General features: G+C 52.6%; 1 protein-coding gene across 1 annotated transcript in view; it reads left to right on the forward strand.

Moving 5' to 3' along the window:
* Positions 1-27,712, forward strand: part of SEMA3G (semaphorin 3G) — a 60,691-nt gene that overhangs the window by 7,462 nt on the left and 25,517 nt on the right. The window contains exons 2-3 of the mRNA XM_054035407.1: positions 15,451-15,611; positions 20,801-20,863. Of these exons, the coding sequence (XP_053891382.1) occupies positions 15,451-15,611; positions 20,801-20,863 (224 nt within the window). The remainder of the gene's footprint in view (positions 1-15,450; positions 15,612-20,800; positions 20,864-27,712) is intronic.

Here is a 27,712-nt window from a genome sequence, read left to right on the forward strand (position 1 = left end):
GGCTGCAGTGACCCCTGCTGGCAAGCATTACCAACGGCAGGTCCTCTCCATTGCTGAACTCGGCTAATCCACCAATCTGGTCCACTTGGGTCTAAAACAGATCCGATGGGATTTATTTTCCCTTTCTTCCCCATGTTCCCCACCCCCTCTCTTTTCCCAGCTGCCCTAGTATGTTGCTCAGCCCCTGAATCTCTTTGGTTTGCAATGATGACGTTAGAGAATCCAGAAGTGAATCGGAACAACTCTAGTACTGCAGTGAGGGGCGAGACTTGCTGTTTACCATCTGGTTTTTCTAGGCACTTTCAAATCCCCACCCTGACGTAGATTGCTCTGCAAATAGCCTTGCCTAGTCATGGCCCTGCCAAAGGGCGCTCTTCATTGCCTCAGCTACGCAAGCTGCTCCGTCACCACGTTTGTCCATTGGAACAGCCGATCGCTGGCTGATCCGAGACTGGACCAGCCCAGCCAGGATTAATCTCTGCAGCTGAGCTGTGATTTTTGAGAAGCACTAATTAATGGGGCTTTCTAGTTCCCCTGGGGAAGTGGGTCAATATCATTCATGTTACCCTGGAGGAGCTGCCATGCAGAGAGGGGAGGTGACTTGCCTGGAGTCCCACAGCAAGTCTGGCAGAGACTCTGGAGGAGAACCCAGGAGTCCTGAGTCCCAGTGCCTGGCTGGACACGTTTTCTGTAGTTCAAGGAAACTCCCATCAGGGCTGCTCTCCTGTTATTCAGGGAAGCAGCATAACTCCAGTGGCTGGCAATACGGGGAATATAGTCTCTTCTGTGGCTAGCTGGGAGTTTCCTGCTAGGAGGCTGTGATTGGCTGGAACAGGGAACTGGAGTAGCCTTTTCAAAGAACAGGGCCCGTTGTGCAACAATCAGAGGTGATGCCAAAGCCTGCTGGAGTGCCTGGAGCCAGAATCTAGCTGGCTGGAGGGAGGGAAGGAAGCTGCCCCAGCCCTTGGTGCTGTGGGAGCAGTTAGTTCTCCCTGAGGCATGGGCTGCATGGAACAAAGCATTCACTGCACCTTCTCACTCCTCCTGCAGTGTCCTTCCTGGGGGGGTGTGCCCAGTGCCAGGGCACCTCCAGCTGTGTGGTTGGGAAGGTCCTGGTCTTCCCCACCTTCTCAAGGTGCCCCTGCCTGTTTACAGAGGATTCATAGGGCTGGCTGGGTGCCGAGCCGCTGCTTCCTCTGAAGAGAGAGAGGCTGCTGTCTCAGTGCGAAAGATGGCTGAGATTCTCAGAGCTGATGGATCCGTGCACCCCACTGAAATTAACAGGAGCTGGGCAGCATTGAAAATTTCAGCCTATGCTTCCCCCCTCTATGCCACCAGCCTTTATAGTGAGAGGCAGCATGGGCCTCTTGCCACTCGCTGTGTAATCCTGGGTTTGAGACTGTATGGCCTAGAGGAGCCGGCCCTGGCCTGGGCATCAGGAGAGCTTGAGTTCTAGTCCAGGGTTGGTTAGTGACAAACTCTGCCCTGGTGTGAGCCATTCCTCCTCCCATCCTTTATCTGTTTTAGGCTCTTAGTGGCCCTCTAGGTGCTACTATAATTAATAATGTAGGATGGTGCCTCCATTTCGCCATCAGTGAAGTGGGGATAGCAATGCTTCCCCATGTGGGCATGAGCTTGACTTAGTTAACAGCTGGAAAGCACTCGAAATGTATAAGGCCAGCTCCTCAGCTGGAGTAAATTGGAGATTTATGCCATAAAATGCTACACGGTGACGCTGCTCTAGTTCCAACCTGTGCGCCCTGTCGTCCTGCAATAATTCAGCCAAAAACTAGGGCCCGGTCCTGTGGTTCCTGCTTCGACCTCCCCAGGGAAAACTCCCATCAGTCCATGGGAGTTGAATCTGAGTATGGGCTGCAGGCTCGGGCATGTAGTTATGAGCTGGTGAAGTCAGGGAATTCCAAGGGAAAGGCACTGTAGTAATGAAAACTGTGCGTATGCATTACTGTAGAGGGTTGAATTACATGGGGATCCCAATGCTCTGCTTGTATCATGCCAGCAGAGAATTGGCCAGTCAGGGCAGAGATCTGGCTAGGAGAAAGGGGTTGGCACCTAGGCACTCCCTGATGTCAAAGTTGCTCTCTGGAGGGGGCAGACTGACGAAGTACATGGCTTACAGGGCACTGTGTCCCAGTACCTTAATACTGCGTCACTCCTATAGAAAGCAGCAGAGTCCTATGGCACCTTATAGACTAATAGATGTATTGCAGCATAAACTTTCGTGGATGAATACCCACTTCATCAGATGCATGCGGCTTCGTGCTCTAAAAGCAAAGAGAGGGAGCTGGCTAAGGCACAGGCCTGGGAAGCAGAGGACCTGGCTACTCTTCTGGCTCGGTTGCTAACTGGTAATATGACTCTGAGCAAACCACTTCAACTTCATGTGCCTCTGTTTCCCCATCTGTGTCGATACAGCCCTGTCACATGGGGTGGGGGATGGAGCTTAATCATGAATATTGTTAAAAGTGCTTTGAGATCCTCCAATGGAAGGTGTGAGAGACCAGCAAGGCATTTGCTCTGCCATTCCTCTCTTCCCCAGCAGGGCTTTGATGTTCATCCTGGGTTGCCATGCTCAGTGTCTCCTGGGGACTACAGAGCACATGTGTTCAGTTTAAATTTAACGAGATACCTTTATTTCCCCCAGCCCCTTGGCTCCGCCCTTCACCCTGGGATCTGAAAGTCAAGCTGGGTTCATTTCTTCCTCTGCAACATCCCCAGTAATAAAAGCTCTTTAGACTAAATGCTGCTTCAGTGACACCCGTGTGACATCTGTTGTCTTGGGTGGGTTTTGCACAGTACCCAAACCTCTTGCTGATGCACAAGCTGGACGAGGCTCCGGCTATGGCAGGCTAACAGGTGTAAGTGTGTCTCATCGCTGAGCCCGGCAGCTCTGCCTCCGCGTTGGGAGTCTGACTGCTGACATGCTGGTTTTCACTCAAGTCCCTTTCCAGGGCAGAGCCCGCCAGAGGACCAAGAAAGGGGAGGAAGGTTTCCCCACCCTTGTCATGGAGGTGGGGATGCTTTGGTGCCAACCCCTCTCCCTTCCACCAGTGGAAGCCAGGAACGACTCCAGGGAAAGGTGTGGGGGGTGGGGGGAAGGAGGGGAGCAGGGAATGAGGCACTGCAGAGCCAGGTTCATGAGAAGAAGATTGCATTGCTCTGTGTGGGTGGGTGTGGGTGTGTGATCTTGAGCCGCTGTAGCCCTGCGGTGCGTGGGGATCACAGAATCACATGGCCTGTCGGTGTTCCCAAGGGCTGGGTTTTGTCTGGGGGCGTCTTTGATGAGTGACTATTCCCAAAGGTGAAATGGTTGAGAGAGGAGCTCCAGGGGGAGGACCAGAGAGATGGGGGTGGGGGTGGAGAGATGCTCAAGCTGCATCACGTGGGCTCCAAACCTATGCCCCACTTCCCTGCAGTTTCCTATCCATCCCTCCAGCAGCAGCCTGCTCTGTCCTGCTCACAGCCCTGCTGTTAGACAAAACAGAGGCTGGGTCAGGAGAGCTGGGCTCCTGTCACTTCTCCAAATACTGCGCAGACAAAATAACGCGGGGAGGGCTGGAAGAGGGGGGAGCATGGCAGGAGGCAAGGTGGACGCCTGGAGAAGCTGTTTGGGTTGGCTCCGCACTGTGGGATCTCTCTGCTAGCAGCACCAGGCAGTGCAGTTATGGGGTTGAGGGAAGGGCCCTTGACACAGAGTCCTGGTTCTTCCCCGTGGCTTGGTAAGTGGGGGCAGTAAAGAGGGGAGGGTTAAGGGAATTAACTCTGGAGGTCTTCTCTGTCCCAGTGGGATCTGAACAGCCCTGCAAATCAGTGGGGCAGAAATTCACTGTGCAGCCAGTATGGTACTGCTACTTCTCCCCTCCCCCCTCCCCCCTGTGCATACTATAGGTGCATACTTTACACCCCCATCCCACCCCCTCCCCCTAATTGCCACCCAGTACTGTATCTCTCACGTCCTCCCACCTGGCAGTACATTGTTCTGCTCCGTCCTCTCTTAGGTGCAGCGGGAAGTGAAGTACAGCAGCGTCATGCCTCCTCTCCCCTGACAAGGTGGTTTGAGGGTGCAGCAGGGGAGCATGCCCAAATTATGAAGAGGGGCCTGAATCAGAACTCCTGAGCTATGTTTGGGGACGATTGGCTCCAAATCCAAATGTTGGGCTTGGGTCTAACTCTAGATGGCATCTCCAGCAACACAGCTCCCCAGCAAGCCTCTGCCGCAACCCAGCACTGCCTACCCCCAGAGTGAGGTCTTTGTGCAATGGATCACACTGCATCTCACCTCCTGCAGCATGACCCCCTCTAGACCTTGGGTACGATTATTATGATGGAGATGGACTGATACCCTTTGGGTATGGCACCTTTCGAGTTGGCCCCTCTCCCTTCACCCCACCCGTTTGCTCATCGCAGACACACTGGAGGATTAATGCAAATATTAAAGCTCCCAGCCTGGAGGAATTTGCCTGGGGAAAGTTTTCTGAAACAATAAAAGAGCGAGGGGCTTTGCCAATGTTATTCTGAGATGGGAAAATATTATTGCTGTTTAATAACAGAAAAACACCACGGCCCCTTCCAGGGGGCTGGAGAACCATGAGACCTCTGAGGTCAGGTCCATAGTGGGGGAGGGCTTGGAAGAGCAGCCAGGTATGATGGTGTGGTGGGGCACAGCAGCAAGGCGAGTTGGGTAGCTGGGGGAACCTTGAGCGGTGTTTGGCAGCTGGTTAGCCAGTGACCCCACATGTAAGGCCCAGTCCTACCTCTGTTGAACTCAATAGTAGTTTTGCTGCACCAGGTGCCCAGCATGGATGTGACTTTGGGGCTGGATTTTCCCTGGGGGAATGGCTCGGTATCTGAGCGTGTGTAGGAGAGCGCGTGCAGCCTATGGCTCTGCCCATTGGGCATCGCTGTTGATGCTGCACCTCCAGCCAGTGGCTGGACAGTAGGATCCACGCCCCTGTCCCAGGTGGCAGCATGGCTTGCTGTATGCGTGCATCCTGTTGATTTGGACAGCCGAGTCCCTGCCCTGGGAATCTCCTGGCCTGCCAGGAGCTGTGCCAGTCTCTGTGGCTCTTTGAAGGCCTGGCAGCAACCACGGGGAGGGAAATCCTGTTGGGCTGAGGAAATTGCAAGGCTATAACTGTGCCCTTTGCAGCAAATGGAAAAGCAAATCTAAGCTGGGAGTCTAGCACTGCTTTGAGATTCAGCACGATGTTGGGGGAGCCTGCAGCTGTTCATCCCTGCCCCTACCAGCAGGTGGTGCTGTGCCAAAGAGGAAGCAAAGACCTCTGCTCTGGTGGCGTTAGGTTTGAGGCACCTGCAGAACTCCGCGATGGGTGCAGAAGAGGAGTCCGGTGCAGCTTGTTGGCCGGGCTATCTGTAGTCGACGGAGCCGGCGCCTAGCTCTGGAGACTCCAGGGCAGTTCGCTTTCCCTGCCCAGGCTGTATCCCTGGAAGAGAGCACGCCCGTCTGAACACTCTGTGAGAATGTCCTTGGGAGGCTCAGCAGCCTGGGGGGTCCAGGGAGCATCTTGGGAGGAGGAGGCGGCGTGGGTGGTGTAGAGAAGGGGCCCATGTGCGATCAGACGGGACAAGCAGAAGGACTCAAGCGGTCATTGTGAGAAGGGGAAGGACGCTGGTTTGGAAGGGAGCAGAGTGTTATGTTTTCCATGCACAACACAGCAGCCGTCTGCCAGACTTTCAGCTTGAAGCACTACTATTCCGTACAGCAGTACTAAAACTAGGACTCCATGCCACCAAGTGCTGTACAAACCCATCCCTGGCCCAGAGAACTCACAGCCTAAATAGGGAGAAGAAAGAGAAACAACTTACCAGCAGGCTTTTAGAATGATACCTCGCAAGGCATACTTTGTACAAAACACATCCTAATTACATGACAGCGGTGAATATTGGGGTGCCAGGGTGTCACAGATGGTTTTGGAAATCTGGACACCCTTTGCTCTGGGAGTTGTAAAGTCAATTTATTTTCCCATTTTTGCCTCTCTCACACCACTTCTCTTCTCCATCTCCCCTCTTCCTCGCTCCTCGCTTTCCTCCTCCTGCAGCTTTGTCCATGCTAAAAGCTGTGGCCAAAAGCTCTGAGTTGGAGCCCGCTGACCTTGCAACACCTTGCATCTGCGCACAACAGCCAGCTTAACTGGGTGCAATGGGGTCTGGGCTGTGGTCTTCAGTTGAGCCACAGTGGTTTCCCCACCCAATGAGGATGGGAAGTCACAAGCATTGCTGTGGCACTGGGGTACCTGGTTCTCCTAACCCTGTCCTGCCACGCTCGTTAGCATGAGATCCAGCAGCCCCGTCTGAGCTCTATGGAGTAAGCGCTGCAGGTGTCCGAGAGAACAGCCTTGCAAGGGCCTCAGTGCATGCACACATTCCAACGACTCTGTTGGAAGCAATGCAGCTTTGTGGGCACCTTGGACCATCTCAAGGACAAGGTAGCCAGCCAGCCAGCCAGTGCACTCACTGCTGTGGCCTCCTGGGTTGGTGTCAACACACTCTCCATTCTAACCTCTTCCAGTTCCTGCTGCCACTTCCCCTCTCTCCACGGGACCCATCTCTTTTGGCCTTTCCTCTTTCTTTCCAGCTGTCTCCTTGCTGCCCTGCCTCCCACCTGCCCTTGTTGGAGGGATATGGGTTGTGGTCCCTGGACGGGGTGTCTGGCTGGGTTATAAATGGCTCTGTGTCTCTCTCAGGATCGGGTGACTTTGCCCCCCTTGGCGGAGCCAAGCCGGCTTCTCCTGAGAAATAATTACACAGCCCAATGCAAATAAGCAAAGAGTCAACTGGAAATAAATGACACAGCTAAAGAAAACAAGCCAGGGGGAACGCTGAGCTCTGCAAATAAACCTCATCAAAGGGAGAAGGGGGAGATTAAGAGGGGCTGAAAGGGGCAGGGCTGAATGAGAATGAGGGGAGGAGGGGGAGCTGGAGACTCTACTTATGCTGGGGCCTGACTGTTGTCAGGCCTGTGAGGGACATGTGGTGACCCTCAGCTGTTCCCTGGCCCCCTCCCCTCAGAGTGCTCTAGCATGGAGGCATACCATGGCCTCTGATGGGACATATTGTGCAGTAACCCCTCAAACATCTGCCAGTCCTCCAGAGCCAGCACTGAGTCCTGCGCTAGTGTGCTAAGGGCTGGGGTGTCACCCCCTTGGCTCTGTTGCAGTCTGTGTGGGCAGGACAGGGCCGTAACCCACATTGGGCTGTCAGGCTGTGGTGATCCCATTGATGTGTAGCGTGTTTGAATGGCGGTCTCCCCGTTATATTCTAATCATGGTCTGACAGGCATGGGCAGAGGGTCGCCCTGCCTTATTTCATGCGTCGTTGCCAGACCCTATATCAGCCCTTTTACTGGAATTAAAACATGGAGGCTATAAAACCCATTCCAGATATGCGGCAGAGAGGGGCCGTTAGCGGGGATGAGAGAGCCCAGTGGGGGCTCTTAGGGATTGGGAATGTTAATGGGAAGAGTTGGAGTGGGTGGAGGGAGATGGGGGAGGGCTGCTTGTTCTCCCCCCACCCTGCTACCCAACCTGGAGGTGCTCATTCGCTAAGGGACGCAGCCAGTGTGGAGATTTGGGCATTGGGATGGGTTTGGCAGGGGAGAGCTGGGGGACAGGGCTCCAGTCCACCACTCTCCAAAGCTTAGACTGCACCAGCAGTGGGAATGAACCCTCATGTGATCCCAGGGCAGCAGATGACTCCCTTGTTTCTCTGTAGTTGGCCACTGGAGGCGGAGGAGGTAGTTATGTCTGATCAAGATGCATGCACTGTTCCATCTCATTGGCTTCAGGGCTACGGCAGCGGGCTTTGATTGATGTCTGTGGCTCGCACCTGCCCAGTGACTTGGTGTGTTTTACAGTCCCTCTGACGGTGTGGCAGAGTACTGAATGGTTTTCCAGTCACGCCCCAGTGCTAACCACCCTTTTAAACACCTGGGGGCATTGCACATTATTTCCCCTTTTCCCTACAAACTATCCCGAGGCCCTTGTGTTGCAATGCTCCATTGATGGGCTGCAGAAGATCCATCTAAAAATAACACAAGGTGTGGTTGAGTTATAAGGACCTTTCAAAAGCAGCTGAAAGCCATAAAATTCCCTAACTTAAAACAGACAAAGTCAGGCTAAATCCCTCCAAATGGATTGGTTATAGACGAGCAGGCATTGCTCGTGGGCTAATATTTGTTACTCTTTCCCCATCATGTGTCTTTAAGCACCTAACTCCCATTGGAATAGATAACTCTCAGAAGCAGGGCCAAGGAGCCCTGACCCAGCCATGTTCTAAACCTCCTGACAATGAGGATTAGAATGGAAGTTTTGTGTCAGCAACACAAACAACCGTACGGCTAGTAATTAACACCAAGCCGGGTTCCTTGATTCCAGCCCCTAGCGTCCCTCAGAGCCGAATGACTGGCAGCATGGGTCACTCCACATCATGAATAAGGCATGTGGAGCTGCATTCTCAAACCTCAGTGCGCTTGGTGTGTGTCAACAAGCAGAGCAACTGGGGCGTGTTGGTGGGTAACTGTGCACAGAATTAGTTGCATGTGAGGCTGTTTAAGAGGAGTGAAAATATTCGTGGGTATCATTGCCCTGCCAGCGTGGGTATTTCTGCCCAAACAAGCCATCAGAATGGAGTGGTGCATCGGCCCCGATTCTGATCTCTGTTTCTCTGGAGCCACACCCATTAGAACTCCACTGATTTCTTCCCGGTCTGCACCAGTGTGAACTGAGATCAGAATCTGGGCCCGGGTTGCTAATCAGAGCCCCAGTCTGCAGAATTAGGCCATGCAAATGGTAAATAATGAGACAGAGATATTAACCAAATGCACTCAAAGCTTTGAGGTCCCATCTGGTGAGGAAGTTCAGGCCAGTTTTGATTGTATTTTACCTACTTTGCCTGTCCTGGCTAGCACCACGTTCTCCCTCCTCTTTCCTTCCCCATCCTTGTTTGCTCTAATTGATGTCCTGGTTCACTCCTGATTCAGATCAGAGATCCTGCTACAGCAGGGAAAATAATCTCTCTGGGAAGTCATTGAACTTGGAGGTTGGGGTGGGAAAGGGCAGCCGCTCTCAGAATTGCACAAAACCACAACAGGGGAGAGGCAGAGCCACCTGGGGACTTCAGGGTAAGAGACTGTGGCACTGGATCTGGGCAGTAGTTGGGTGTAAGTTTAATATTCAGTTGGCAGAATCCTAATTTGTCAGGGCTGCTTGGAAAATAGATGTTGAATGCAGGAAACAACGGAGCTTTATCCTCCTGGGTTTCCTTGTGTCCATCTCGATGATCATTACTGTGAAAAATCCTAGTTTCTCCTCCTGATCCAATAGTTCCAGCTGCCCCAGGGGAAGCAGGTGACCAGGATCCCAAGCAAAGGCAGGGGAGGGGACTGCCTCTGGCCCAGCATCCTCATCAGCCAGCATCAGTGGAACGGCCCCAGGACTTGATGACAAATTACCCCCATCTCCCCTCACCATGCTGGGAGCTTGCTGTCACTGCGGTGAATTATGGCCTCCCACGCTCAGGGCAGGGTCTCAGTACCGGGCAGACAGCCCCCCTCGGGAGCCTGCCTGGGAGTTGTCCACTCCAGACTCATATTTTACCATCGCTGTGCAGTGGAACTAATGCTTTACAGGGCTGCCGGGAACCTGGTTGGTGCTCACTGCACACGGAGACCCCAGATTACCACGTTTCTCCCCTGCTGGCCTCTGCCCACTAAGGCTGTGACTGCACTAGGCTTTCATGCTGAACATTTCTCTCCTGGTGCTTTGGTTGGGAAGTAGCAGCAGTGGGGGGAGGCCCTAGTGTAGACAGAAAGCCGGTAGTTTAACCACCTTGCTGTTCTGCCCTCCTTACAGTAAGCTTAGCTGATATGGTGGTTACAATGCCTCCTGTACCCTGTCTACACTAGTGCTCTGCTCCCACTACTGGGAGCAGCAGTGGGCCCTGCATTGTCACCCTCTTCCTGAAGCCAGAAAGGGGTCATGGGAGGGTCGCTCTGAGCCCCCCCTTTCACCCAGCAAGTGGTGAAGTGTTTGATCCAAGAGAGGAGGTGCTTGGCTTTGCTAAGGGAGGACAGCGGGGTGCAGGACCAGACGTAAGTCCGTCAGTGCTTTGAGATCCCATGGCAAACGCCATGCAAGGCTGAGGGCACCGGGGAAAGAGCCTTGAGCTGTCCTGATTCAGCTGCGTTTTTCTCACCTCTACAAGGTGCTGGTTCCACACGCACTCACCATTATCCTGAAGGGTTTCCTCTCCTCTGAGTCACTGGGAGCCATAGGACAGACCCCACCACTGTCACCCTGGAACCTGAGAAATGGTGGCCTCCCCATGGGTACGTGTTATGGGATGGGGCATCCAGCTGACAGCCCTGCTGGGCATGCATTGTTTTTTATTATGGCTGAGAACAGCCAAGCTCGCTTCAGGGACAACTAGCTCAGGTCCTGGATGCAAACGGGCCAGTTTATTGATCCACCTCCCTCTCTAAGGCACCCTGCCCACGCCTGGACACCTTACACAAAGGAGCCATTCACGCTTCCCTTTGACATCAGAGTGGGGGGGGAGGGGATTAACGAGCTGGAGGTGGATTTGGTGAAGTCCTGGTTTCACAGTCCTCCTCCACTCCCCTCTCCTCTATCCAGGAGGATTTTCAGTGGCTGAGCGCCCTGAGAAGGGTGTGTGTGTGTGTATCAGTTACACCGCTGGGGATAAAGGGCTTAATGGTCAGTTTATTTAGAATTATTGCTGCAGGGGACAGCAATGTTAAACAAGAAGGAACCATCTTTAAGGAGCTGCCGATGCCTGGAGAACGCTGAAACTCTCCTCTTTGAACAAGTTTCAGAGTAACAGCCGTGTTAGTCTGTATCCGCAAAAAGAAGAACAGGAGTACTTGTGGCACTTTAGAGACTAACAAATTTATTAGAGCATAAGCTTTCGTGGACTACAGCCCACTTCTTCGGATGCATCCGAAGAAGTGGGCTGTAGTCCACGAAAGCTTATGCTCTAATAAATTTGTTAGTCTCTAAGGTGCCACAAGTACTCCTGTTCTTCTCCTCTTTGGAGGCACTTCTGCTGGGAAAGCTGGTATTTTCACTCCTGTTCTTCCCTCTTAATTGCCCAGAAACGGGATCTTTGTCTCTTTAGGGTTAACCTGCTCCTGCTGCTTATTCCGCAGACCAATGTCATTATCCACTGCTGGTGACAAAACACCTTGTTGCTGTGGAGACGTCACAGCTGGAGGTTGCTCCAGTTGGTCAATGAGCTTCTGAGGAGCAAAGCTCACATAGGTTAGAGATGAAGAAATCCTGTCTTATGGCCTCAGCTGATGGAGTCATGTGATTAGAGACTCTCATTTTAAAATTAAGGTAAGCTCCTAGCGTCCAGTTATGGAGAGAAGTTTGCAAATGCTAACCTTAAATGCTCAAACACCAGAAGGCAAATGAAAAGTCTCACTGCTTCATTCCAGGTAAAATTCACCCCTCTGATGATTGTCTAAACAATGCATATGCATCTCTTTAATTCCCAAAATGGGTGTAAGTGATGCCTAGGCCTTAGGGGGAATTTCATCCTCAGTGGACAGGCTGGATGCTATGCAGAGAAGGAGGCAGGGCATAAAGTGAATGAGGCAGGGTCCTGTGGCTCATGGCCTTATCTTTGTACTTGCTATTGCCACAGGGTAAATGTGGAGCAAATCTGAAATTACCTTAATTTGAACATATATGGGGCCTCAAGGGCTATGCTCGGTGACTCAGGGTTGTGTAGTGAATGTGCCTGTCAATAGCTGCCTCATTCACTACACTGTCCGTGAGGTTGTGTAGTTGAAGACTTTATTGGAATGCATACATACAAAGGGATAAAGCTAAGGTTGCATACAGACAACCTGAATTCTGGCATTTCTTGACTTTTTGCATGATTCACTTTGCAACTTTAATGTTCTTTTAAAACAGCTGTCACATGGAATTTAGATTGGACTGGGTAGCAGCAGAGGTCAGGTTAGCTTTAGTCCTTGTCCAGAACTAGCGCTGGCTATGTGAGAAGAGAAAAATCAAGGAGAGACTTGGGTGCAGCTGGGTCTCAGGTTTATGGGGACCTTTAGTTGATGCCTTTAGGCGTGGTATTAAGAGACAGAATTGGGGATTTGCTGAACAGGTCTAAGTTGGCTGGAGGCCTCCAGAGAACTGACGCGCCACTGCCAATGGCTGTAACTCCCCCAGAAAAATCCTCTACTGATAACGTGGTTCTCAGTCATGGATCCTCCCCAACTCCCCCGTCAGCTGGTGGTGAACTAGTGTGAATGGGACTGAATCGTTGCCAGCATAGTCACAGAGAATGTAGGGGAGCCTGGATGGGCTCTTCTGAACCTCTCTCTGCTCTGGTTGTTCCAAAGTCCTGCGTGGGAACTCGGGGAGACCTTTTGTTGGGCGTTATGACTTTGGAGACTCTTAATGTGAAGTTCTTCCCCAGACAGAACAATCCTGCTGGCTCCCTTCCCAAGCTGCTGGTGCAGGAAGGTGGCCTGTTGCTGCACCAGTGTGTCCTGAGCTGACCGGGAATAACTGAGAATCAAGGAGAGAGAGGCTGGAAACTAGCACCTCTGTCTCCTGAGCCGAGGGCCTGGTGCCAAGATGCTGCTCTCTCAGTTTATCTAATTGTAGATATACGCACGGCTCGGCAGAGACAGGCCTCCAATAACAGTCTCTCTGCCCCTGCCCCGAGCTGGAGAGTGCCAGCTGAGATTCTGTGAAGGTCACTCGGCGTCACAATCTGCACCCCTTTCTTCACCCCTGCCCCCTGTTGAGAGCAGGTGTGCCACTGTTACACGTGCTCTTCAGCTGCCAGGACCTGTCCCTCCAATCCCCTGCCTGCAGTGGGGTGCACTCGGTGGCAGAGGAATGACAGGAAAACTCCAGGGAACAGGACATGGTCTGCCCCAGGCAGTATCAGTGTGGCATAGTGGTGACGCCAACTCAGCTTTCCATTGACGTGCTACATGTCAGTCTTGCCCTGCCTTCTCTGACTCCTCTACTCAACCTCTCCCTGCTCTCTCCAGCTCCTCTTCCCCCTTCATTCTTCCAGCTCCCACCTCTGCTTCTTATCCATCATTCCTTCCCACTATGCCCCATATCCCAGAGGATGGAGTGTACAGAGACTGTAAGCCACGTATTCACAGTGAGTTTGCCCAGTCCGTGTAACACCCCATCATGCCAAACGCAGCCTGTTCCCCTTCCTGTGTCCTGGAGGGAATAAGGACTAGCAGAGGACTGGAAAATCGCCATCTGACTGTGGATTCCCTCGGGGTGCTGCCAGCTTGCTGTGAAGCCACTGGGCCAAAGGAGCAGAACGAGAAGAAGGGCGGGGTTAGGAGAAGACCTTCAAGTCTCCCGGGAGCACCCCTGCTCCATTCCTTCTGTGCTTCAGGTTCCAGCGTAGGTTCTTGTGGACGGCTGGGGTTGTTACATAGCAATATGTGTCCACAGCGTTCTGAATGCTCTCTAGCCGGCGTCCCAATTGCCGTACTTCTTGGTACAGGAAATGCCTGGTCAACTAGGATCCTTAATGGGAAGCTGGCTAGGTCTGTCTTTGGCAAGTGGCTCATTTGTGGCAAACCTCAAGTCTCTGTCTTTCCTTCCACAGTCCGAATTCCCGGGTTGTTACAATGCACCACAGGCTCCAGATGCCTAATCTCTAGGATGCTGGTTTCTTCACTCAGTATGCAAAAGGAATGCACTGGGGAGCCCATGCAAGGCAGCAAGGCAGCACAGAACAGAGCAGGGCCTTCTGCCTCCACTCCATCCCCCAGCTGCTCCAACACAGGGACAAGAACGCCCCATCAGGATTGCGCTGAGCTCTAGCTGGGGACAGGAGCATTTGCTTTTATTGCGCTGTAGTTTTGCATGAGCGAGGATCTGTTCAGTGAATGTGTCTGAATATACACAGGGAGGTTTATCTATCTAATCTGTCTTTAAACTGGAGCCTAGGCATGTCTCATCCAATCCCCAACTAGTATGTTAGTTACTTCCTTTGACTGGCACACACATGATAGTGCCACGGCAACAGAAGATGCCTGTGTGTCTCAGGGGGTGGCAGATCCTGGGTGGTGTTATCCTGACCTGGAGGGCGAGGGACTGAGGAGTAGGGTGATTCCTCCCGGGAGGAGTCAGGGCTGGGGGCACATTCCTAGGGCATGCCAGTGCTCTCGGTCACTAGGGGGCGCTGCAAGGGGCGGGATTTATGGCCCTGGTAAGGTTAATACGTAAGTGTGCACAGGACAAATGCCCTGCATGTGTAGCTCTGAGTTGTGTGTGTAGGGTTGTGTGTGAATTGTATCTTCTCGCCTGATGTATGGGAGCAGTGTGGGGCTGGCAGCAGTGGGCATGTGGGTTTATACCGAGTGGGCAATTCCTTTCTCCATTCCCCCCGCCCCAGGCAGCCCATTACCCCTTTTTCGGTGCATTGTTGTCTTCTCCCCCTCATAATGGTCTCCTCACACTCCTGGCTTGCAGAGCCTCTTCCCAGCAGTCCCTGGGGTTGTCCTGTGCTCTGGGCTGTCTGCAGAGGGAAGTTTAATTGCTGACACACTGACAGACTCTTTATAGGACATTTATCTTCAGGGCTTTTATCAGCAGTAAATTTCCCTCCTGTCCTCACTCCCAGTTGACGATGGCTCCGTCCAGCTCCTGCCACCAAGTGCGGTGAGCGCTCCCAGCTGCATCGAGGGCCTGGTGCTCTGGGCTGGATGTGAAACTAACAGAGGGTCAACCTCAAAGGGTCGGGAGAACCCCCAAGGGCAGGGCCTTATGCGAAGCTCTCGGGGCTGCAAACACAGGCTGGCCATGCCTTTGACATGGCCTTCTGCTGCTCCCAGTCCTGGCAGGAGTTGGACCCAAATGGCTCAAGTGTAGCTGGAGTTTTGGGGTCAAGGCTCAGAACAATTCTCACTTGATCCAACTCGGTTCGCCTCTCCCAGTCAGGGATGCCCTGGAAAGAGAAAGCATCTGGGTCTCCAGCTGCAGTGCAGCAATGGCCAACGACAGCAGCCTAAAGGGACCTTAAAATGGGCAGAAACAGCCCTGGAAATAGGGTAGAGCTGGGGTGAGGGGGTCTACACTAGCCTTCTCCCAGCCTCCAGCACAGGAGGCAAATTGGGGGCATGCCAAGGGTATGACCTGAGTGCATTACACTACGGCTGTTCTCTACTGTTTAGGGCACACAGTGGGCTGGGGGAATCAGAGAGTACGTTAGAGCAACCCTGAGGCTGTCGTACTTTGTTATAATGGAGCTTCCCAGGGGGTAAGTGAGCTGGGCATGATTGTGCTGGTTTTGCAGATATATTAGAGTTGGGGATCTGCGCTGTGTCCCCCCATCTCCACCCCTCATGTGCTGTGACATCACTAGTAGATTCTCCTTGTTCTTTGCCTTCAGATCTTTTGGCTGCTAACCGCTCAAAGCTGTTCCTCGGCCACCGGGGCTTCCCAGATTTCCGCTCCCTGTATCTGGATGAATACCGTGACCGGCTCTTTGTCGGGGGAAAAGATGCACTCTACTCTCTGTGGCTGGATCAGCCTGGCATGGATGCCAAGGAGGTAACACCTAATTTCTCCACACCTGTGTGGGTGAGCAGGGCGGCGCCATTCCACACAGTGCACATAATGCACGTGACACAGGGCTGGGCTGGCATGGATGGGCCAGGTGTGGTGGCCAAAGACTGGGCCAGGGATCGGGACTGAGGTGCACCGGCAGAGCTGTGGGGTGGCTAGAACTGGAATAAGAGGGGGCATGCAGGTCAGGAGCAGTGCCAGGGATCTTCCAGGAGCACTGGACCTTGGGCAGAGCTCATTAAAGAGGGGCCGGAAACATTACACCCAATGGAATTTGGGTCCATGTATGGGAAGGCATGCAGCCTGCAGGGGTTAGCCTGCAACGAACTGTAATCAGCAGCATGGAAGGACAGGCCTTGCGACCACACTGCTGGCAATCAGTGGAACCCTTAGGATGAATCAGCCCATTCGATGACTGGGCCAAAGGTAAAACCAGTGCAGGTGGGGATGGAAAACAAGAAAGTGGGGACATTGGGGCAGGCAATTCTGAAATGCCATGGCGAGATCCTGGCCCCAGTGAAGCCAATAGAAGCTTTGCCCTTGACTTCAGTGGGCCCAGGATTGCACCCCACCAGTCTTTCAGTCTGCCTTGGAGGCACAGCAGGGTGGTGGCTGGTGGCCCCGCTTTGTGCCTGGGTTTCGATGGATATCCAGGGGGTCTCCTGCCCACATCGGCATCCCCTGGTTCCTGTCACTGTTCTCATTGGTTTAGGTTGGGTCTAGTAGTGTTTAGGGCTGTGGTGTTCCAAAGCGCTCAGCCTTGGCCTAGCTTGGCTCCCGTCAGACTCCATGGTAAAACTCCCTGACGTCAATGTGAGCAGAGGTAGGTCACTTTGGGAAACCCACCCTCAATGCACAGTGATGTGCCAGTTCTTCCCTGACTCTCCCTTTGCTGCTGAGTGCGTGCCCTGCCTCCCATGCTGCAGATTTCCCTATGCTGGGGGTCCCCGAATTCCAGTCTCTGAAATTCCCCAGACTTTACAGCGTGGGCTCATTGCTTTTAATGTGCGATGGATCCCTCTCCCACATGGCTCTGTGGTGCTGCTTCCCTTGATGCTCTGTCCCTACTGAGCTTTGACTGGCGTGTTGGGTTAGATCTCCACAGAGCCCGCTGAGTGTAAGCTGGATCAAAGGGTCTCAGCTGTTCTCCCAGGTTCCCCCCCAGAGGGGAACGGGGGGCTTGTGACCCAGCCCAGCCCCATCTCCTCCCCTGGAGCAGATCCTTGGACCATAACCAAAATGTATGCCTCCCCCCTCTGTCCCTGAACCCCCTCTTGAAGACCTGCTGACAGGAGTGTGGTGAGGCCTATCAGCCAGCGTGCTCTCCTACACATGGGGGGACTGGAGGAAACCTCCCCATCAGTCAGCGTATGAGTTCCCTTCCCCACTCCTGTAAGAAACAGAGCGAGAGGGAGGGTTCCCAAGGGAAGTCAGTGTAATTGGATCTCATTTCCTCCTCTTCCTGTGAGCCCGGGGCCTGACACACATTGAATTATGAGCCATAGGCGTCTGCCATTGGCAACCCAGCTACGTCCCCTGTTTTCAACCATGTTATGAGAATAATAAATAGCCGCTACCTTATCGCGGTGACTCCTCCATAGCTAAGTGGGCTGAAGGCATTTTTGGACGGAAGCAGGATTGTTTTAACAGCCCAGGGGCCGTGGTCTCTGCTAATAGACATAAAATAATGTCGTTAACTGAGACTCCTGCTCCCACCCTCCCTGTGCCCCACCGGGCTCTCATCTCATGAGTTCTGATCTGTCCCTGTCTCAGCGGATGAGTAGATGAAGTCCTTATTTATTGCCTTGTGTATCTTTATCTCCACTGTAGGGGGACTTATTGCACTCTCCTTTTCGTGCGTATGGCTCTGCACTTCCAGGCCAGGCATGGAGGCTAATGTGACACACTGCAGAGAGACAGGCTGTTCCAGCCCTTTTAGAAGCCAGTTTCACAAGAGAGACTGTTCTCATGAGATTTCCAGCTCCCATCTGCAGACTGAAGAGTTCTGGATGGCTGGGGTAGTGGGTGGATAATCAGCTGAGCCTTTGGGTGTATGATCCGAATCGAACCCTTCCCTAGGGATGGAAGAGAGCTGGTGCCCACTTGGGAAGTTTGGCTCCTAATTGGATCCACATATGAACTGCCCCGGAGTCCAGGGATGTTTTGGGGGTTCTGTTACAGCTCGCTCTAGGGACAGATCTGAACTGGGTAGCTGAGATCCAGGTTTGGGTCTGAACTTGTCTGCAGCCATCAAGAGGTCAAACAAGCCTGGCGTTATGATCAGTGCTGGTGTACTCCTCTGTCTACAGAGCGCTGATGCAACCAGTAACTCATCAGGCATAACTTAGCCAATTCTCCTCTGGCTCCTAGGGGCACAGAAGGAGGCCAATGTGAGGGCGGAATCCCCAGAACCTGACTTTTGGGACATGGGGATGGGTAGTGCCATCCTCGTAGGTACAGACTTAGTCTGTCAATGGAGCAGTATGCTGGGGCAGGGAGATCAGTGAGTAAGCATGGAGCAAATCCCTCCTTCGCCCCAGGGAAAGATGATGCACATGAGTAAGAGATGGAGCCTGTTGATGGGACAGTCTGATCAGAAGCCCAGGAGGGCATGGAGACAGAGACCCACCAGTGCAGCACTTGCTAGTGTCATCTTCAGGCTGGTGTCCATTTGTGATGCAGCCTGACCATCCGAGGCTGGGGTTGCCAGGCCATTGTCCAGAGGCTAAGCACATGCCTGGTCCACAGAGTGCCTGGTCATTGCTGATCCAGGTATCAGGATCCTCCAGGGCCTTCCAAACCTGGTCTCCTCCAAATCAGTGCCAGGGAATGACACTGCAGGCAGGTAGCAGGGAAGGAGAGGCAGCGCTTTGCATTTCAGTGGCTCAGATAGGCAGTTTGAAGGGGAGAAGTTGGTGGCAGCAATGCAATCGCAGGGAGAAACCCCACCCCTGCCAGGTGCAGTGCACGTTCCTGCAAGGAGACCCGGGCGTCTGGATTCCCTGCTAGGCAGGGCTAACTCCCCTCTACTGTGCTCGAGCTCATCTGCCACATAGAATTACATGGCAGGTCATCAGGCCAGTCTGGACACCCCTGTCCACTCCTGAGGGCTGCATCTGAATCCCTGAGCCCACAGGAAACGGCAGGGTGGGGAGGGAAGATGGCTCAGACTAGAGACCGCAGAGCAATCCAGGCCCATAGCCCCACATTGAAAGGTGTTGGGTCTTGGCCTGGTAACTGGGCCCCCATTCCCACTTCCCCCTCGGGCGTGTGGGGTTCTCCTAATCCAACAGCTCTCTTTGCCTCTCCTATAGCAGGGCTGTTAGCACAGGGGATTCCTGCCTGAGGACAGTGACCTCAGCAGCTTGGAAACCCTGTCAGGCCAAGCTGAGAGCTGGAGTGGCCCCCACAGCCTTGCCTCGGTGACTGTGTGCAGCAGAGAAGGGAAATTCAGTGTCTCTGTAATGACACAGAGAAAAGGTCAAGGGTTGCCCTCTATCTGAGCGGTGGAGGCACCCACGAGGGTGCCAGCAGGGGGAAGATGCGTCTGCCTCACCCATCAGGCACCCACCTCGTCACACACACATGCTCTCTCTCTGGCTCACCAGTACGCGCACATCACTACACACACACACCCTGCAAGGAAAGACATGCCTCCCCCCCGGACCCACTCTGACACGCTCCCACCATGCACAAAGTCTCCGTTCGGACGCGTCCAGCCCTTTGCCACAAACACAGGGTTCTGATGCAAACACACAGTCGCAGGCATTCAGAGCAGATGCGGGATTCATACGGTCACGCCTCACCTCAAGATGCTCCTGCTTCACACCTGGGCCCCGCTCACCCACACACCGCAAACCCGTATGTCAGAGACACACAGGGACACTTTTCTGAGGCTCAGACAGTCTCTTTCTGGGGTGGCAGTATGGCACAGCGGTTAGCAGTGAGACTGGGGAGCTAGGACTCCTGGGTTCTATGCCCAGATCTGTCACTGACTTGCTGTGGGGCTTTTGGCACATGTGTAAAACAGGGGCAGCAGTGCCCTACTTTGGATAACAAGCTCGGTGTAAATGGAGAGTGCTGTTGTTATTACAGCACTGAATTGTGCTACTGAAGCTCCAAGCCAGGCTAGTATTCCAGGTGGTTTAATTATCCCTTAGCACTCTGGGGGCAGGGCACTAAACTGGGTCTTGAAAAACCTGGCTCTGTTCCCAGCTCTGCCACTGTTCTGCTGGGGGACCTGGGACAAGTCACAGCCCCACCTCGTGCCTCAGTTTCCCCACATGTAGACTGGGGAGTAATGAAACTGACTCATCTTTGTAAATCAGTCTTTCCATCTTTTGAGCCCAAGAGATGAAACACATCATGTAAGGGGCTTTCTAAGCGACTTAGCCCTCTCGGTTCAGCTGGTGTCTTTGCTCGCTGTAATTTTGGCTTTATTTGGACAAATAGCAAAAGATAAACCGCGCTGTATGTCTCTAGCTCTAGAGCTGTGGCTGTGAGGGGGTGAGACCACCCCTGGGGAGTCGGGAAGATCAGCAGGGACTCTCATCTAAAAAAATGAATATGTTTCTCATTTATCCAGATTCCTGTGCCAAGCAGCATCAGTGAGGTCACTGTAAGACAAACTTTCAAAGCCCTCGGTGGCTAGGATAATTATCTGCTAGGGTTACAGACAAAGGGTGGAAGAATGATTCTAGTTATGCCAGTGTAAATCTGGGATCCTTCCACTAAAGCCAAGTTTACACTTGTGGAAGTGAAAGTAAATTCTGATAAAAAATTGGGCAAGGGGGGCTGGGACCGAAAAGTTAGAATAGCAGCGGGGGTTGCAGGTCAGGATTGGGGTGCACTGGGGAGGGAACTCTGCCCACTCACTGCCCACTCCTTAATGTTTACGAGCAGTGAGACTCTTCCATCGGCTGTCAGGGAAGATTAAGCTGTGAAGAGCTTTTGTTTCCTAATACACTGCCCCAATCCAGAAATCAAAGCCATCTGGAGGAGGCCAAATGCCCTGGGGTCCTAACATCCCTGATTCTTTTAGGGCGACTGCTTGGAGGAAGTGGATTCCTAAGGGGTTCTGCCCCCAAAATCTTCCCCTCGTCCCAGTTCCCTCAGCCCCCCCTTGCTTGGGTCCCCAGAGTGACTTGGCCTCAGGTTCCTGTCTTCTGTTTCAGATTTACTGGCCACCTCTCCCTGGGCAGAAGGAGGAGTGTTTTCAGAAGGGGAAGGACCAAACGGTAAGTCACCCTGTTCCTCCTAAAATCTCCTGATGGGGTTGCTCTGGATTTCACCTCGGCTCTGTTGACTTCTTTTTCCATGCACTTCTAGCTGTCAAAGAAGGCGATAAAGGGGTTGTTTATGTCTCTCTCTCTTGGCCCCCTTCTCCCATAACACTCCCTCCCATTTCCAGGGATGGAGCTATCCTGTTCTGGGCCCTTTTCCTGCATCCTTGACTTACCAGCTGTCAAGGCCTATATGCTGAGTGAGCCCCAGCAGATCTCAGCTCCTGCTTGGCCCCTTCTCTAACTGACTCTGCCTGGTCACTAAACAATGATCGGACCGCCCTAGCAGGATTCACCTCACCCCTTGTGTGTTATAGCCCTTCTCGTCCTTTCTGAGCGGCTGCGGCTTCGGGGGCGGAGTCCCTGTGTTATGTGCCTGACTGCAGACTGTAACAAGCAGTTGACAACTAGGCCTTGTCCCGGGTTTGTGCAGTTGAAGAGGCGGTGTTTGTTTCTATATTCGGGGGTGTGGTTCCCCTTCCCATCGGTAGGGGACATGGCTGGGGGATAGTGCATAGAACCTGGATGGTGTAGTCACAGCTCACCGCGTGTGACCTCAGACAAGTCACTTTGCCTTTCTGTGCTCACATTGAGGTTCTTATATGGTCCCTCTCACTGTCACATCTGGGCTCTTCACTAACATTAATGGATTGATCCTCACAAAGCCCCTTCGAGGCGGGGAAAGATTATTCTCCCCATGTTATAGATGGGGAAATGGAGGCACAGAGCGACTAAGTGACTAGCTCAGGGTCACACAAGGAGCCAGGAACTGAACTCAGATCTCCTCAATCCCAGTCTAGGGCTTTAACTACAGAACTGGCAGCAGAACAGTTTGGAACTGTATACGTGGAAAGCAGTTTGCTTAGTGAATGCAGAGCAGAAGCCAGTCTTTGGATGTGTCTACACTGTGGTCGGGAGATCTGATTGCAGCCTGTGTAGATATACCTGAGCTGGCTTTGAGCTTACACATGCTGCAGTCACAATTCCTGACTACAGTGTGGGCACACCGTTTGAACTGGTAGCTTTCCACACCTTCCATACACGCACGCAGACTGCAAATACCATAGCATGAGCTGGGGCATTCTCTGCTGCGGGTAGTTTTGGTGTCTCCCCATCAGAACAGCTGTGCATGAGGTGGTGAGTGGTCTTGGCTGGGGAGATGGGAGTGGGGTGTAGTATACTGAACCAGCACAGGGAGCGGACTAAATCTCCTCTCACCTGCTGGCCCTGGGGCGTGATGTGCATTGCATGCTTAAATCTTGATCCAAAGCCCATTGAGGTCAATAGGATCCTTTCCATTGGCTTCAGTGGCCTTTGGCTCCTGGCCAGAAGGAGCAGTACATGGTCCTTAGTGAGCAACAAGGAGCTGGTGGGCAAGGCTGAATTATTTGCTGGAGGGTGTTTGGCAGATTTCAGTTCCCTGATTCCCTGACTCTTCCCCCTGCTCCTTACAAATGGTTATTTTAAAACCACGATTTGAGACCATGGAGGGAGCGAGGGGGCAGGAGAACCCCTTGTTGATAGTCCATCCCAAAGTTAATTGCTCCCAGGAGTGGCTGTCACTCAGTTTGGCCTCCACATGTTTATTTTGCAAGCTTTCACCAGCGGATCCAGGCCCTGGGGCGCCCTTTCTCCGTTCCCCTAGCCCTTGCTATTTGAGAGACTTTTACCGAGGAAAAATAAACAGCAGAGAGGCTGAGAAACCAATAGTTGGATCACAAAGAGGTTGGCTCAGCATCTGTGTACTCAGCAGAACAGGGAGATCGGGGCGCCTGCCATCTTGGAATGGAGCATGTGGGGATGGCTGTTAGTTCTGACATTGGCTTCATGGAATTCACCAGCCACTAGCAGCTCCAGATAAGCCAGGCTCATCCGATCTGACTGCTGCTTGTACTGATGGAGTTAAAAATACTTCCGTCTTCCCAGTGATGATCATGCTGGGAGTGGATGAGTCAGGTGTTTTGTGTTAAAAATATCAGCATTGCCTTGGATTTGTCGTTTGTGTGGGGTTAACTCTTTCCACTAGCTTCACAGGCAGGCACATCAAAGGCCTGCTACTGCTCCCCTCTTGCGTTTGCCCAAGATTTACACGTGTTTATCCATTTCCCCTGTATTCCCTACTCACCAATCCACAGTTCATGTTTTCTTTTCACTGCTGCAGTTTCCTTATAGTTTTGTTCTTCTCATCAGCTTCTGGCTGCTTTTCTCCCTGTTCGGCAGGGGTTCTGGGGCTGAAACAGAACCCGGTCTAGTCTGGGGTCTGCTGCTGGTAACAAGAAGATGCGAGGCTCCGAAAGGCTGGAGGGTCGGTTCTGAGAATCCCTCAGAGTTTCAGATCCATATCCAAATGATCTGAGTTCTCCCTTCTCTTTCCTTCACCAACCCCATCCTTCTCCTCCCAAAGGCTAATCCTTCAACCCCTTTGCCCTTGTTTTGATAAACCAATACCCTCCCCCCAGCAAGCATGCATTCCAACAGAGAGAGAGGCAACCACAACGGAACCCCAGAACTAGTATGTTATGAAGATACAAGCTGGTTCAGATGAGATTGAAGGATTTCAGCCAAAGTGGCAGTCCCTTATGGGTTTGGGAATGGGCTACTTACCCACATGTAATAGAAGGTTCTGATTGGTTCAGCTGGAGATTAGAACTGAGGTCTCAGCTGGTTCTTGTGTTTTAGAAACTGGCCTACCCATCTCCAGTTGATACACTGTGTGGGCTGTTTTCCTATTGAATAGTGTTCCCAAGCTATTGTCCAGTAGGAATATTGATTTCCAGGTTGTGTTTCTTCATGCTCACAGACTGAATGGGTTCAGAGATGGGTGCATCTTTGTACAAGTTGTTGGATTGTGATACCTTTATTTCCTAAGTTAAAAAACAACTATAGGCCAGATCCTCAGCTGATGTAAATCAGCATATCTCTATTGAACTTGTCAGAGCCGTATGACCATTCCCTTCAGCTGAAGACTGATCAAAGCCTCTTCCAGTGGGTTAATGCAACAGAAATTCACCAATCAGAACAGGCTAAGGAATGGCAATCAGCCATTAAGTATGAGGAGGATGTGTCAATACATGGTAACCAAGCAGTTAGATATGTGGCTGGGGAATCCTGGTTCCAGTGACATAAATGGGAGTTTTGCCAATGACTTTGATGTGGGTCGGGATCTCACCTGTAGAGTCTCATTCCCTGGACTGCTATGCATCATTGCTTTCTTGCCATCATTTTCTTGATGCTCGTTGATTTGTCTGTCCAGAGGTCTCTAAGCATCCTGAGGACAGAGAAATACAAGCAGGTGACTGTTGGGAGTTACTTACCAGCCAAGTTAGGGTCTTTCTCTCCGGCCCATTGGGTAGCAAGGAAGAGAGGCCTCAAAAACAGGGACGGCGGGAGCAGAACAAGTGACTTTTGTTCTAAATGCTGCTGCTGTTGAGTTTCCACGCCTGCCAGTAGAGCCCTCTTGCCTGAGAGGAGCACGTCGCTCACGCCGACGCAAGGCGAGCAGCTGCAGAGGGCCTCTCTCCAAACGCTGTAATTCAGCCGAAAGAAAACAGAAATTCATCACAGCCGACAGGTTTAGACTGAGTCCTTAGAACGCCTTCTGCACCCGGCAAAGCACTCGGCGGCACATGCCGCGGGGCTGAGGTGAGAGCTTTAGAGGCAGCCTGCTTTCTTTAAGGGAACATAAACAGTTGTAGGAAAGATCCCAGCCTTTAAGTCTGAGGGCCTCTATTTATCCACAGGACGGTCAAACTTCCCCACAAGGCCCCTCAGCCTGAAGGGGGCCAGCCGCAGAGCTGGGAGAGGAGCCTTCATAGCCCGTTTGCCCCATGGCTCCTCTGTCAATTTTGATGGTGGCTCCTGTGAAGTGGACCCCTCCCTGCTAGGAACTGGACTGACCCCACCAACCCATTCCACACAGCTCACTAAAAAGCCTTCAGATGGGAACAGGGATCTAGAGGTACAAAGGGTCCACATGCTATTACCCAACCCATCTCCCAGGTTGAGAGGAACATAGACTGGTCTCCTACGATTGCTGAATAACGCAGAATCACAGGAGCTGAATGTATCGCACGGCACCACCTCCACCGAAGGGTGGAAAAGCTGAGATTTCCAGCATGGGAGTCAGGTGTCCAGCTGTGCTCACAAACACGGGAAAGCAATGCAGCTAAATAGCTGGCATTTGTGATAGCCTGGCCCTAGCATTGGGTCTCAAAGCTTTACAAACCGTGGGGCTGGAGACCTGAAACTCCCAGGCTTAGCCCAGTCTGGATTGGGCCCTATATCAGTATTCTGGTAGGAATCACTTGACTCACCATTGATGCAACTGGCATCCATAGTGCTTTATTCAGTGAGAATTTAAGGCTCGAAGCAGAGATACAGCTGGAAACGGACTGTCAGCATTCTTCCAAATTGTATTCTGTTCCTTTAGCAATAAGGAAGTGTCTCTGTCTATTTCCCCAGGACATGCAGGTAGATTTTCTCTCTCTTAAACAAGGTTACTGGAGATGACTTCTTATTTCAGGAAAATATTTTGAATTTCTTTTTAGAAGAATAACCTTTGGTACCTCGCTTCCAGGAGCTAATTCGAACGGAAGCTGTTTTGTCACCAACCCAGCCCCGCTGTCCCAAGGAAATGGCTCACCGTGCATAAAACTGATGGCTGAAGAAAATATAATCCCATCCTATTCCTTTTCACTGATTCTGTGATGGCTGCTATCTTGGCTGACATACTAGCGATTGAACTGGGGACCTTGGGAGCTAAAAAGTATAAGCTGCTATAGGTTGAGCTAAAGAGCCCATGCCTTGCAGTTGTGGGCTGTAACAGCTCACATCCTCTGTGGAGTGGCAAAGAGGGGGACTTGTAACATGCTCACCAGTGGGCTACCTGTCCTTCATATAAATATTTCAGGGCTAATCGGGCTGGGCTCACAAACAGAGATGCTGACGGGGCTGCCTCTCCTTTCACTTCTCCCAAGTAAGCTGGGACTGGACGCCAGAATGGCACTGGTGAAGCTGAGCGGAGAACCAGTCTCATTATGGCCTAACTCAGAAATCTCTGGGAGTGTTTGCACTGACTCCAGTGGGCTAGGTTAACACAGCGCCGCTGAACATTTCGGCTCCAGAATGAGGGGTGCAGTATGTGAAGCTGGAGAAAGAGACCGGGAAGGATGACTGATCTCTGCCGTGTAAAGCAGCACAGCTGGTTCCTCCTGTGCCGCGCCGGATGGATAGAGTCTTGGAGCCCGGCAGAGGATGCTCAGACAGTCTCTCTGGTCTCTCCGTGCTTATCAGCCAGGAGATCGCTGCTCCGGAAAAGGGAGCAATTAATCCAGGGCAGTCTTGAAAGGCCATTTATCATCCTGCCCCACGTAACTAGCCAGCCTCCCCTTTAAATGACTAATTCATCCAGAAGACGGCTGTGCGTGTCCGTCTGTCTGTCTCCTTCACTTCCTGCCATTGTTCCCCCATTCCCCTTGTCCAGAAAGCAGGAGGAAATGCTGTGCCGACGAAGTCGTGTGTCTGCATCAGGTGGATGGCACTGCCCTTCGGCAGAGGATAAATGGTGCTTTCCAGGCAGTGACCTGAGAATTTCCTCCCTGAATTTTCAGATCACTCAGCGAGGACAGACAGGTGGATGGAGAGCGAGCTGGGAAACTTACCATGATGCTTTTCAGACTGTAGCAAAGGGCTTGGCCTCACAGAGGTATGAACTGACCAGCCAGAGCATGCTACAGAGCTTGCTGTTATGGAGTAGGGGGAAGTCTGTTCCCCTCCTTTCATGCTCTTGGCTATTATGCTAGGCTCTGCATTATTCTCTAGTGTAACAGGGTTGCCTACTCCTTTAAGGGCCAGGGGACCTGCCAGCCCTGTTAGATCATCAGACCCAGCTGGGAAGGGGGTCAGGTGATCCCCATAAAATGGCTGAGAAAGCTATAGGAAGCCAGTAGGTTCCTGTGGTGCAGGGAAGGGGAGAGGCCTCAGGGTCCCTGTAGCCTGCTTGGCTTGGGAGTGATTTGTTTCGAGAATAAAGGAAGGAAGGGCTTGGGAGGCTCTGGGAGACTCAGGCTTTCCTGGGCTGGGGAGATAGGCCAGTAGCATGCACCTGCCTACACAGGTCATCCCTCACAGTAAAGCCCATGTGCTGCTATGGAAAATGGTGTCCTGGGGTCATGTGCTGCAGCCATCCCAACAGAGTGGGACGTGTTGCAGGGTGAGTTGCCCAGTCAGTGATCTCTGCATCACCCCGACTCCACAGCACCAGGCGGAGACCCATCCCTGTTCACTACCCCTCCCTGGTAATGAAGCTAGGGAGCAATCCAGCATCACTGATGCCGGAAGGGGGGCACTCAGGCTAAGAACCCAGGGGTGTCCTGAAATGCGGCAGGGGATATCATGGGATACCTTACCAATAGAGCTGATTTTTGACATGCAGGGACCAGATCTTCAGCCTGGCCAGCTTGGGACAGCTCCTGGACTTGTGCTGATTTACACCAGCTGAGCATCGGGTCCACAGTCCTGGAGCCTGTACCACCCTCCCAGGCCAGCTGCCCTGGGCATACAGGCCCAGGAGCCAGGCTCTTACTCCTGGGTACTGCTGAGCAAGAATGCTGGATTTAGGCCTGTCTCCCTGGGCCCGCCAGCAGAATGTACTGTCTGCTGCTCCGCTGGGCTAATACAGGAAGCCCCCGCACAAAGCAATAAGAAGACCTCACTTCCTGGCCTGAGATACTACAGTGGGCTGGGGGATGACATGAACTCTCTGCAGGGGAAGGAGTCACTTGGACTGGAGTGGCGGGGAATGGG

This window comes from Malaclemys terrapin, chromosome 7, assembly GCF_027887155.1.
Source record: "Malaclemys terrapin pileata isolate rMalTer1 chromosome 7, rMalTer1.hap1, whole genome shotgun sequence".
Taxonomy (NCBI): Eukaryota; Metazoa; Chordata; order Testudines; family Emydidae; genus Malaclemys; species Malaclemys terrapin.